Genomic DNA, 12977 nt, shown 5'->3' with positions numbered 1-12977 from the left:
TCCTTCTAGTCTCCTTCGGCTGAAACCAATAACATTTGAAGACTACGACATTCGGTGGGTTTTCACCATAGAATAGAAGTTCATAAATTGCTTCAACTCTCCCATAATACTCGGTACCTCCTTCGCCGATAGCAGATACACAACAATTTGTAGACTTTCGGTCGGCCATAGATAGCTCTTTGCCATAGGTACGAAAGCGATACCCGTTGATGTCGTATTTGTCAAATGAACGGACCTTATAGTCAAAACCATTAGCCACTTGTCTCAATTCGGCGTCCATAGACTCTGAATTAGCCTACAAGTTTAATATGAAAGGATTGTTGCATTACGCACAAATTAGCGAATGAAACCGGGATAGCCGCCTACAAATTAGCCTACAAGTCTAATAGAAATTACCGTTTGTTTGAACCAAGAGATGAAACCGGGATAGCCGCCTCCTTGCTTTGCGAGAAGCTCATACTCTTCGACAGAATCCTTTTGGATCACCGCTCCATACGAGAATAAGGCGACGTATCGACTGTATGAAACATCCAAGAATAAGAGCAGTTCAAAGGAAATAGAAGTTGCGAAACTATGTACCGAGAACTTACTCGATGTACGGCCGCACTTCTATCAGGTTGTTGAAGATATACAACAAAATGGTCCGCCATTGTTCGTTATCCAAAGATACTGGATTTGAAACACTGGCTGGTGCGAGATTCCCTTTGAATAGGCTGAGGTTGGATCCACCCTTTTTAGGGTCGTCAGCATTGTACCGAGGCTTCGGATTATGCAAATGACGATTTTTGGCTTCGTAGTGTGCTGTCACGAAGTTTGCCGCCTCCTCAGTGATGAATGCCTCAGCCATCGATGCTTCAATTCTACGTTTATTTTTACATTTTTGTCGAAGCGTCTTCTGCATCCTCTCAGTTGGGTAGCACCAACGATTTTGCACGGGCCCCCCAATCTTGCCTCGGTCGGGAGATGCAAAATCAAATGTTGCATTGGATTAAAGAAGCCCGGTGGAAAGATCTTCTCTAACTTGCAGATCAACTCCGGCGCCAACTCTTCCATTTCTTCTAGCACGCCAGGCGATAGTTCTTTCACACAAAGAACACGGAAGAAATAGTTGAGTTCTGCCAGTACTAGCCATTCATCCTCAGGGATGAAGCCACGCAACATCACCGGCATTACCCGCTCAATCCATATGTGCCAATCATGACTCTTGAGACCAAATATCTTCAATTTATCAAGACTGGCTCCCCTCTGTAGATTCGCTGCATACCCATCGGGGAACATCAACTGCATTTTCACCCACAAGATAATTTCCCTCATAGCTGGCCTTCCAAGATTGAACCATGCCTTTGGCTTCGTCCAGTTCTGCTTTCCTTTCGGTTCTTTCATGTTTTGTAACGGCCTATCACATAGCGCCTCCAGATCGACTCTAGCCTTAATATTATCCTTTGACTTCCCATCTATGCCGAACAATGTACCAAAAAGTGCCTCGGCGATATTCTTCTCAGTGTGCATCACGTCGATGTTGTGTGGGCAAAGGAGGTCTTTGAAGTAAGGCAGATCCCATAAGCATGTTTTGTGAGTCCAGGCGTGCTTAGAATTATACCCCTTGAAGTACCCTGTACGCTCTGGATCTGGCTCGAGAGCGTTTAACTGATCCAGGGTCTGTTGGCCTGTCAATGCATGTGGTGCAGAGTTTTTGACAACTCTACCTCTGATGAAGTTCTTCTTGTCTTTCCTGAACTTATGGCGAGGATTCAGGAACTGTCTATGCATGTTGAAGCAAGAAAACTTGCGACCGGCCTGAAGCCAATGAAACTCAAGAGCTCCCTTGCATGTGGGGCACGGGAACCTTCCATGCACACACCAGCCAACGAATAGCGCATACGCCGGCAAGTCATGCGTCAAGTACATGTACCAGACACGCATTATGAAGTTCCGTTTGCTATAGGCATCGTATGTCTTGAACCCATTATCCCAGGCTTCTTGCAATTCGTCCTTAAGCGGTTGCATGTACACATTCATATTTTTCCCCGGATAGTTGGGCCCTGGAATTATCAACATCAGGAAAATGTTCTTTCTTTGCATAATCTGTCCGGGGGGGAGATTGAGTGGAAAGACAAATACGGGCCAACAACTGTATTGGGCTGCCGTCATACCAAACACACTGAACCCATCCGTGCTGATGCCGACTCGAGGATGCCTCGGATCTGCCGCTTTGTCACCATGTAATTCATCAAACTTTTTCCACGCAACACCATCCGATGTGTGTACAATCATCAGATTCCCATCTGCATCTAGTTCGGTTCTTTTGCCCGTTTTGTGCCATGTCATCTGTTTGGCCGTCTCTTCGACCATGAAAAGACATTGAAGTCTTGGTACGATTGGCATATACCGCAGAACACTAACGGGGATTTTGGTCTGTGTCTTCTCACCCATACCGTTGTCTACCACAACATACCTGGAAGACTTGCAAATGGGACAATAGTTCAAGTCCGCATAGTCAAGCCTAAACAAGACACATCCTTTCTCACAGGCATGTATCTTATCATAGGGCATCTTCAGTGCACGGAGGATTTTGTCCGACTGGTACAGGTTTGCAGGCATTACATGGCCTTTGGGTGGAAAGCGTCCAAATACTGTCATCATTGCATCGTAGCATTCTCTGCCCAAGTTGAACTGAGCCTTCAGAGCCATTACTTGTGAGATGGCATCCAACTGACAAAGCTCAGTGTGCTCATGGAGCGGACGTTTTGAAGACTCCAACATTTCATTGAAGGCCTTTGCAGATTCCTCCATCTCCTCGTCCGAATCCCGAGCATCAAAAAAGTCTTGCACCATGTTTTCCATCCCGGTACCATGCTCGTCGGTGCGACGACGATCCACCTCAGCTCGGTCACGTTGGGCAGACTCACCATGAAATGTCCACACCGTATAATCGGGCGTAAAACCACTCTTCTGCAGGTGTTTGCCCATTTCAGCCTCTGTCCTCTTTTCCCAATTGCCGCACCGTAAACAGGGGCACCAGGTTTTCCTCTGGCCATTTGCAAATGCGGCTCGCACAAACCCCTTGGTTTTTGTGAACCATTCAGTGCTCCATTTGTTCTGACCAGTGTGACCGGTGTACATCCACGCACGATCACTCATCTTGACTTTCAGAGCTACTAGACACAGAACAAATATATATATATATAATTCACCATGTATGTATTCATCAGTTGATCTACTTTGTCAATTTTATTACGTCCATGCAACCTACACTCTAATAGGTAATGATAGGTCCTAATCCCACCCGAGTATGTTTAGATTGGGTTCATTTTCCCATGCTATGCCCCGGATCCTACGCAAAATTTTGGCAGCACCTCCCCGCTGTTCTCCTGATACACGTCTCTGCAATAAACAGAGAGGATGTGTACCCGGAGAACAACAAGGGAGGCACTGACGAAATTTATGCGTCGGATCCGGAGCAAAGCATATGGGAAAACGAACCCAATCTAAACATACTCGGGCTGTCCATGGATAGCGTTGGACAATTCGAAAGAATCAAGGTTATAAATATGCAAATGCATGCATATTTATAACTATGACGCTTTCGAATGGGAGACACATATTGGTTACGCATACTGATGATTCAAGACACATATATATCTAGCTATCAAGTTTCATCGGAATAGATCAAATAATTAATGGGGGAGGAGGACATGTCATTTGTGCTCACCCACGAACGAAGGGGCAGAGCTCGTCAAACGCACGGCGAGGTCGTCGAACACCAAACCTCGCAGCGATGAAACAACTGCACATTTAAAACTACCCGATCAACACAATTATATATGATGTTTTTCATAACAAAATCGAAAGATATATGACCTAACTAATAATTCACAAATATATGACCCCGTCGGCTTCTGGAAGGCCAAAGAACACCTTTTCGGGAGGTGTCGGGGGTCGGGGTGTCGTGTCGGTCTCGGGGTGCCGTGTCGGGGTCGGGGTCTCGGGGTCGGGGTGTCGGGTCGGGGTGCCGGGTCGGGGTCGGGGTGCCGTGTCGGTGTCGGGGTCGGGGTGTCGGGTCAGGCTCGGGGTCGGGGTGTCGGGGTCGGGGTCGGGGTCTCGGGGTCGGGGTGCCGTGTCGGTGTCGGGGTCGGGGTGTCGGGTCAGGCTCGGGGTCGGGGTGTCGGGGTCGGGGTCGGGGTCGGGGTCTCGGGGTCGGGGTGTCGGGGTCTCGGGGGTGTCGTGTCGGGGGTCGGGGTGTCGTGTCGGTCTCGGGGTGCCGTGTCGGGGTCGGGGTGTCGTGTCGGTCTCGGGGTGCCGTGTCGGGGTCGGGGTCTCGGGGCCGGGGTGTCGGGTCGGGGTCGGGGTGCCGTGTCGGTGTCGGGGTCGGGGTGTCGGGTCAGGCTCGGGGTCGGGGTGTCGGGGTCGGGGTCTCGGGGTCGGCGTGTCGGGGTGTCGGGGGTGTCGTGTCGGGGGTCGGGGTGTCGTGTCGGTGTCGGGGTGCCGTGTCGGTGTCGGGGTGTCGTGTCGGGGTCGGGGTGCTGTTTCGGGGTCGGGGCTTCGGGGTGTCGTGTCGGGGTCAGGGGGTTAGGGGGTCGGGGGGTCGGGGTGTCGTGTCGGGGTCAGGGGGTTAGGGGGTCGGGTGTCGGGGTGGAGTCGGGGTCTTCTTCTTCTTCTTCTCCTCCTCCTCCTCCTCCTCCTCCTCCTCCTCTTCTTCTTCTTCTTCCCCCTTCTACTTAACCTAAACCTAAACTAAAAACCTAAACTAATTAAAACTAAACTATTTAAACTAATTAAACCTAAACTAATTAAACTAAATAACCTACACTAATTAATTCTAAACTAAAAAAACTTAAACTAAAAAACCTTATCTAAACAGAAAAAAACAAAAAAACAGAAAAAATGGGATCGTGGGGCTCACCGTGGGGGGCGGCGACGGGTCGGGGAGGGGCCGGCGACGGGGGGCCGGGGCGGGGCGGTGGAGGAGGCGGGGCGGCGGGGGGCCGGGGCGGTGGAGGTGGCGGGGCGGCGGGGGGCCGGGCGGCGGGGGGCCGGGGCGGGGCGGTGGAGGAGGCGGCGGGGGGCGCGGGGGTGGCGAGGGGCCGGGGCGGCTGTGGGCCGGGGCGGCGGTGGGGCGCGGGGTGGCGGGGGGCCGGGGCGGGGGGCTACGGGGCGGTGGGGCGGCGGGGAGCCGGGGCGGCGGGGCGACGGGGCGGCGGCGGCGGGGTCGGAGGAGAAGGGCGCGCGAGGACAAAGTGAGTAACGGGCGGGGGGGGTACTTGCCGTTAGTCAAGTGCCCTCTTTGCCGTCCGTCAGCCTTTGTCGTCCGCCTTTTTGCCTCTTTGCCGTCTGCTAGCGGACAGCAAAGAGGTGGGCCGTTAACATTTTTTCAAATGAGCGGGGGGTGGGGGCCACCACACTCTTTGCCGTCTGCCAGCGGACGGCAAAGATTCTTTGCCGTCTGGCAGATGGCAAAGAGCTTCTTTGCCGTCAGCCTTTTTTTTGCCGTCTGCTTATGCGTAGCTGATGGCAAAGAGCTGCTTTGCCGTCAGCTAGCAAACGGCAAAGAGCTGGCAGATGGCAAATTAGCTGATTCCAGTAGTGTATGTGTTATGATCCGGCAACCCCGGAGTGACAATAGTCGGGACCACTCCCGGTGATGACCGTAGTTTGAGGAGTTCATGTATTCACTAAGTGCTAATGCTTTGGTCCGGTACTCTATTCAAAGGAGGCCTTAATGTCCCTTAGTTTCCAATAGGACCCCGTTGCCACTAGAGGGTAGGACAAAAGATGTCATGCAAGTTCTTTTCCATAAGCACGTATGACTATATTTGGAATACATGCCTACATTATATGATGAACTGGAGCTAGTTCTGTGTCACCCTATGTTATAACTGTTGCATGATGAATGCCATCCGACATAATTATCCATCATTGATTCATTGCCTACGATCTCGTTTCATATTGATCTTTGCTAAGTTACTTTTCCATTGCCACTGTTATGATTGCTACAATACTGTTACTATTACTTTTGTCACCGTTACCGTTACTTCCATACTACTTTGCTACTAAATACTTTGTTGCAGATATTAAGTCTTTCAGGTGTGGTTGAATTGACAAGTCAGCTGCTAATACTCAAGAATATTCTTTGGCTCCCCTTGTGTCAAATCAATAAATTTGGGTTGAATACTCTACCCTCGAAAACTTTTGCGATCCCCTGTATACTTGTGGGTTATCAAGACCTTTTTCTGGCGCCGTTGTCGGGGAGCATAGCTCTATTCTCTGAGTCACTTGGGATTTATATCTGTTGATCACTATGAGGAACTTGAAAGATCAAAGAACAAAGATTGTTCCCTCAACTACGAGGGGAGGTGAGGAACTGCCATCTAGCTCTGGACTTGATTCTCCTTTTGTTTTGAGTAAACTTGTGACACCTACACATGTTATTGATTCCGATATGTTGCATGTTATTGATGATGCCACTTCTGCTATGCATGATGCTTATGACGAAACTACTTCTCTGTTTGATAATACTGTGCCACTAGGTGAATTTCTTGATGAACAACTTGCTAGGGTTAGAGAGAATGAAATTACTAAGACTGATGATATTATTGAAAATGACGATTATGATTCTCCCCCTAGATATGAATTGCCTGGTTTTCCTGAGGGTTATGTTATGGATGAAGAAACTGCTAGAGACTTCTTTGCTTGCAATGATAGAGAAGATCTTAAGAAATTGTTAGCTAAGCTGGAAGAAAAATCCTTGAATGCTAGAATGAAATATGATCCCGCTTTTGCTACTTCACCTATCTTTGTTACTGATAAGGATTATGAATTCTCTGTGATCCTGAGTTAATTACTTTGGTTGAATCTGATCCTTTTCATGGTTATGAATCTGAAGTTGTTGTGGCACATCTTACTAAATTGAATGATATAGCCACCCTATTTGCTCATGAGGCAAAAATTCGCTATTACTGTATTCTCAAATTGTTTCCTTTTTCATTAAAGGGTGATGCTAAGTTATGGTTTAATTCTCTTGCTCCTGGTTGTGTGTGTAGTCCCCGGGATATGATTTATTACTTCTCTGCAAAATATTTCCCCACTCATAAGAAACAAGCTGCTTTAAAGGAAATATTTAATTTTGTGCAATCTGAAGAAGAGAGTCTCCCACAAGCTTGGGGGAGGCTTCTCCAATTACTTAATGCTTTGCCTGATCATCCTCTCAAGAAAAATGAAATACTTGATATCTTTTATAATGGACTAACTGATGCTTCCAGAGACCACCTGGATAGTTGTGCTGGTTGTGTTTTCAGGGACAGAACAGTTGATCAAGCTGAATTGCTATTGAATAATATGTTGACTAATGAAAATAATTGACTAAGCAGCTAAAACTGTTGGGCAAATGAGAGGCGCTAAGATGTTAGGCGATCTGGAGGCGATAGCCTCGCCATCGCCACCGCCGGCCGCCGGCCGCCGCGCCCGCTGTGTGCGGCCTCCCTTCCGCGTCCAAGCCCAGGCTGGCCGTCAGAACAACAGCGGCGATGTCCGCAGACCGATCGCTTGGCCCCTCGGTGCCTAGCGTTCCAGCCACCTCTTCGCTAGGGTTTCTCGCCCTTGGCGATCTGGAGGTGACCGCCCCGCAGCCACCACCGCCGGCCACCGTGCCAGCTGTGTGTGGCCTTTCCTCCATGTCTCAGTCTAGGCTGGGCGTCGGAACAGCCACGGCTGAGTCCGCTGATCGATCGCACGGCTCCCCAAGGTGCTACGATCCCGCATACGTCTTGGAGTATGAGGGGTGGAGTCCTGCTGAATCACGGCACGAGGAGGATCATTGACGCCCTAACCCCAGCCGCAAGGAAAGGAATTCTTCTTCTTCCTACAAAAACTCATCTAGGGCTATGGAGGGACTACACAAGGAACCACGCAAGCCGCCTGATCGCAAACTCCACGCGTCTACGCCGCCGCAGTCTGCTGGGATGTCGTCGTCGTCGTCTGCACACGAGGCCGGCAAGGAGTCGCTGGTGGCCGAGGTGAACCCGGAGGTCGGTGGGGGCGCACATAGGGCTCCCTCCATGGATGCTGCTCGCCCGAAGCCTTCCGACGGTCGATCCACGGCTGCTGGGTGCCTCAATCCGCGGCTGCAAACACTGGCGTTTGGGAACCAGATGAAGACGGCGGGTGCGGCGGAGGAGTATGTTGCTGAACATGCAACGGGCAACCCAGCTGTTGATAAGTTGTTGGCTGAACTAAGGAAGTCCAAGTTAGGTTGCAACAAGGGTATGGCTGAGGAACAACATGCAGCTACAGCAACCAACATATATGCACGTACACCCAAAAAAAGAAGAACGGAGGGCGGACAAGACATACATGCTGTGGATGGAGGGGCGTCCACGAGCCAGGAGACGCAGATGGAGGCGAGCACTATGGAGGCAACCGACCCAGGGGCCGTCGGTGAACTGACGGGGCCAAAAGAGCCCTGTCAAGAGCAATGAATATTTTAAGTTGGAACTACCGGGGGGAACCCCCGGACAGTTCATGATATCGTGAGTCTAGTCCAGACTCATTCCTCTAGTATCGTTTTTCTTTGTGAAACTAGGCAGCCAAAAAATAAAATGAAGAGGTACCGTGCTAGGTTAGGCTTAAGTGGTTTTGATGCTTGTGATAGCGTTGGTCGTAGTGGTGGTCTTGCTTTGTACTGGCATGAGTCGTTGATCGTTGATGTAAAAGATATTAATGAAAGATATATTGATGCATATGTGACTGCGTCGGCGGGTGAGCCACCCTGGAGGCTGACCTGCGTCTACGGTGAGCCACGGACGGAGGACCGTCATCACATGTGGTCCCTCCTCCGTGATCTTCACCAGCAAGCTGACATGCCTTGGGTAGTGGCTGGTGACTTTAACGAGGCCATGTGGAGCTTCGAGCATTTCTCCGAAATGCCACGCTCGGCAGGTCAGATGATTGATTTTCGTGATGTTCTTGAGGTTTGTGGTTTGGGTGATCTTGGTTTTGCAGGCCTGCCTTACACTTATGATAACCGTCGTGCAGGTCGGGCAAATGTTAAAGTTCGACTTGATCGTGCCGTGGCTAACAACACTTGGCGTGACATGTTCTCTAAGGCCAAGGTGCAGCACCTTGTGGCGCCGAGTTCAGACCACTTTGCCATCCTGCTATGATGCGTTCTGGAGGAGCCCGTGCAGCAGTCTGGCAGGCGCTGCCGGCAATATGAGGTGATGTGGGAGAGGGATCCGTCCCTCCCTGAGGTAATTATGAATACTTGGATAGATTTGGGTTCATTGCTTAACCTGGGTGATATTGCGGTCGGCCTGGGTACTATGATGAAAAAATTGCAGGACTGGAGCCGTAAAAAGTTTGGTAATGTTATTAAAGAAATTAACAAATCTCGTACCCGCCTGGAAGAGCTTATGTCTATGAATGCAGACAGGAAGGAGATTCGGGAGGCCACTGACAGGATGAACGAGCTTCTGTATAGGGAAGAGATGCTTTGGATGCAGAGATCCTGGGTTGCCTGGCTCAAGGAGGGCGACAGAAACACACGGTTCTTCCATCGGAAAGCGGTGTGGCGGGCTCGAACAAACCACATTAAGTCGCTTGTGGACGAGGCAGGAGTGGTCCAGACGGACCACAATATTAAGGCGTCCATGGCAACATCGTACTTCACTAAGCTTTTTACAGCCGACACTACACTCTGTGCGGACCCGGTAATTGATTTGATTAATACTCGTGTGACTGACAACATGAATGATGGTCTGTGTGCAGACTTCACGGATAAGGAGATATCGGACGCTCTTTTTCAGATTGGACCTCTCAAAGCGTCGGGGCCGGATGGATTTCCCGCACGGTTTTTCCAGAGGAACTGGGATGTCATGCGAGAGCAGGTTATTGCAGGGGTGAAGGAGTTTTTCAGTTCTGGAAGAATGCCTGAGGGGGTCAACGACACTTCCATTGTTCTTATCCCGAAGGTAGACAAACCAGAGCGGCTGACAGAATACAGACCAATAAGCTTGTGCAATGTCATTTACAAGGTTGTGGCTAAATGTTTGGTTAACCGGCTCTGCCCCATTTTGGATGAAATTATTTCGCCAGAGCAGAGTGCCTTCGTCCCTGGGCAGATGATTACTGGTAATGCATTGGTGGCCTTTGAGTGCATTTATTCTATTCAGCAGGAGAAGAAGCCGGAAAACAGTTTTTGTGCCTATAAACTTGACCTATCCAAAGCATATGATAGGGTGGATTGGATCTTCTTGGAGCGAATGATGATAAAGTTGGGTTTTGCTTGCCGTTGGGTGGACTGGATCATGACATGCGTCACCTCGGTGAGATACACAGTTAAATTTAATGGAACCCTCTTGGACTCGTTCGCACCATCGTGTGGACTTCGGCAAGGTGATCCTCTCTCCCCGTTTTTTGTTCCTCTTTGTGGCTGACGGTCTCTCTGCATTGTTAAAGGAGGGCGAGATGAAAGGAGACTTAACTCCATTGAAAGTTTGTCGTAGAGCGCCGGGCATCTCTCATTTGTTGTTTGCAGATGATATATTGCTATTTTTTAAAGCAGTCGAGGAACAAGCAACTAAAGTGTGCGAAGTGCTACACTCATATGAGCGTGCTACAGGGCAGTATATAAACCCGGCCAAGTGCAGCCTCTTGTTTGGTAATTCATGCCCCGCCACCAAATAGGAGAGGATCCGGTCTATTTTGCATGTGAACTTGGACACGTTTGAGGAGAAATATCTAGGCCTCCCTACCCCAGATGGTCGTATGAACAAAGGTAAATTTCAGAATTTGCAGTCTCGCCTTCTGAAAAGGATTATTGCTTGGGGTGACACATTCTCCCTTGGCGGCAAAGAAACCATGATTAAAGCAGTTGCACAGGCGATCCCTACATATATCATGGGTGTTTTCAAGCTACCGATGTCAGTCTGCGATGATCTAAATAGGATGGTCCGTAATTTTTGGTGGGGCTCTATAGAGGGCAAACGTAAAACACACTGGACTGCGTGGCCAAAGATTCAACAACAAAAAATGAAGGGCGGGCTAGGGTTTAGAGACTTCTGTCTCTTTAACCAAGCCCTCCTTGCCAGACAGTCCTGGAGGCTCTTAATCAATCCTAACAGTTTATGTGCGCAGGTACTGAAAGCCAAATACTACCCAAAGGGGCGTCTTGAGGGCACGGTCTTCCCCGGGAATGCATCCCCCACTTGGCAGGCCATCCAGTATGGGCTTGAGCTCTTGAAAAAGGGCCTAGTCTGGCGCGTGGGGGACGGACAAAGCATCAGGATCTGGCGGGACCGTTGGCTGCCCACGCAGCCGACTGGGCGCCCGATCACGCAGCAAGGAACATGCAGGCTTCGACGAGTGGCAGAGCTCCTGGATGCATCTGGTGCTTGGCGGCTAGACCTCCTACAACGCCACTTCCTACCGGCGGACGTGCATACCATCACCAACATCCGCACGTCGACCCGCATCACCGACGCCATGATCGCCTGGAGCCCGGAGAAGAATGGTATATTTACCGTTCGCTCCGCCTACCGCCTTGCCATGGACGAGCGCGAACGTTCATCGGTGACGGCCACGAGCAGGGCACCGGATGGTCATCGCGCCATCTGGAAGATCATATGGGGGTGCCCTGCTCCCCCTAAGGTACGCGTGTTTGCTTGGAGAGTTGTGTCCAACTCGCTTGCTACTTGGGCCAACAAATTTTCTCGCCATCTCGAGCTTACTGACATATGCCCCCTATGTGGTATGGAACGTGAGGATGGGTTCCATGCGTTCTGCAGGTGCCCATTGGCTCGCGAACTGTGGCATGCCATGGCCTTGGATTGGCCAATCCCGGAGGTGGATACTATATGCAACAATGGTCCGGAGTGGCTACTCTCCCTCCTTGAGTCGCTGACAGAAACGGCGCGTATGGTTATCCTTATGACCATGTGGAGAACTTGGTATGTGCGGAATGAGATCACACATGATAAGGCGCCCGCCCCCGACAGAAGCATCTCGCCGTTTCCTCCATGGGTACATCACCTCTCTGCTTTGTATCCATCAACACCCTCATGGCGACTTGGAGAAAGGGAAAATGGTAGTGCAAGATAGCCTCCCGGTTATACACACAAAGGAAGTGCCCAAGCCGGAGTTGCACTGGACCCCTCCTCCACCGGGGTGGGCTAAGCTCAATACAGATGGCAGCCATGTCCCTCCAACCGGAGAGGCAGGGGGTGGTATGATTCTTCGTGATGATAGAGGCAACATCATCTATACTGCTTGTAGACAGCTCCTTACATGCGATAATGGCCTTGAGGCAGAGCTGGCTGCGTGCAGAGAGGGCCTGGAGCTTGCGCTTTACCGTACGAACCTGCCCATTATGGTTGAGCTCGACTGTGCAGAAGCGGTGTCTATGCTGCTAGCACGTACTGGAGATAGATCGCAGTACCGTGTGCTCATTGAGGAGATTCGAAGACTAGCACAAGATGCTCGTAGGGAGATTTCTTTTACTCTTATTAGTCGCTCGCAGAATAAGGTTAGTCATGCGCTTGCCGCGTATGCACGTGCTACACCCTGCACTGCAGTTTGGCTGTGCTCGGGGCTGGACTTTGTTGTAAACCTTTCGAAGGCGGATATGCCTCCTTGAGTAATGAAATCTCCCTTTACCCAAAAAAAAAGAAAAATGAAATACTTGATATCTTTTATAATGGACTAACCGATGCTTCCAGAGACCACATGGATAGTTGTGCTGGTTGTTTTTTCAGGGAAAGAACTGCTGAGCAAGCTGAATTGCTATTAAATAATACATTGAGTAATGAAAATGATTCGACACTTCCTGAACCAACTCCAAAGCCAACTCCGAAGAAAAGGGGTATTCTATTTCTCAGTCCTAAAGATATGCAAGAGGCAAAGAAATCTATGAAAGAAAAAGGTATTAAAGCTGAAGATGTTAAGAATCTACCACCTATTGAAGAAATACATGGTCTTGATAACCC

At 50.0% G+C, this 12977-nt stretch overlaps 2 protein-coding genes across 2 annotated transcripts; both read left to right on the top strand.

Moving 5' to 3' along the window:
• The first annotated feature begins 8594 nt into the window (after positions 1-8594).
• LOC141025905 (uncharacterized) lies at positions 8595-9158 on the top strand. The gene has a single exon (XM_073501842.1). The coding sequence runs from the start codon at positions 8595-8597 to the stop codon at positions 9156-9158; it is 564 nt and encodes a 187-aa protein (XP_073357943.1).
• Positions 9159-9215: 57 nt separating this feature from the next.
• LOC141025904 (uncharacterized) lies at positions 9216-12628 on the top strand. The gene is made up of 3 exons (XM_073501841.1): positions 9216-10319; positions 11131-12015; positions 12116-12628. Exons 1-3 carry the CDS (start codon positions 9216-9218, stop codon positions 12626-12628), a joined length of 2502 nt encoding a protein of 833 aa, XP_073357942.1.
• The last annotated feature ends 349 nt before the right edge of the window (positions 12629-12977 follow it).

This window comes from Aegilops tauschii, chromosome 6, assembly GCF_002575655.3.
Source record: "Aegilops tauschii subsp. strangulata cultivar AL8/78 chromosome 6, Aet v6.0, whole genome shotgun sequence".
Lineage (NCBI taxonomy): Eukaryota > Viridiplantae > Streptophyta > Magnoliopsida > Poales > Poaceae > Aegilops > Aegilops tauschii.
The sequence above is the reverse complement of the archived record's forward strand: the minus strand, read 5'-3'. Positions and strand labels throughout refer to the sequence as shown.

Bases quoted from the DNA above. Each gene is read 5' to 3' on its own strand.
- LOC141025905 (XM_073501842.1), top strand. From the start codon at position 8,595: ATGAAGAGGTACCGTGCTAGGTTAGGCTTAAGTGGTTTTGATGCTTGT.
- LOC141025904 (XM_073501841.1), top strand. From the start codon at position 9,216: ATGTGGGAGAGGGATCCGTCCCTCCCTGAGGTAATTATGAATACTTGG. The intron at 10,320-11,130 runs GTGAGATACACA...TTATGTGCGCAG, and splicing joins TCATGACATGCGTCACCTCG to GTACTGAAAGCCAAATACTA. The intron at 12,016-12,115 runs GTACATCACCTC...ATACACACAAAG, and splicing joins TCTCGCCGTTTCCTCCATGG to GAAGTGCCCAAGCCGGAGTT.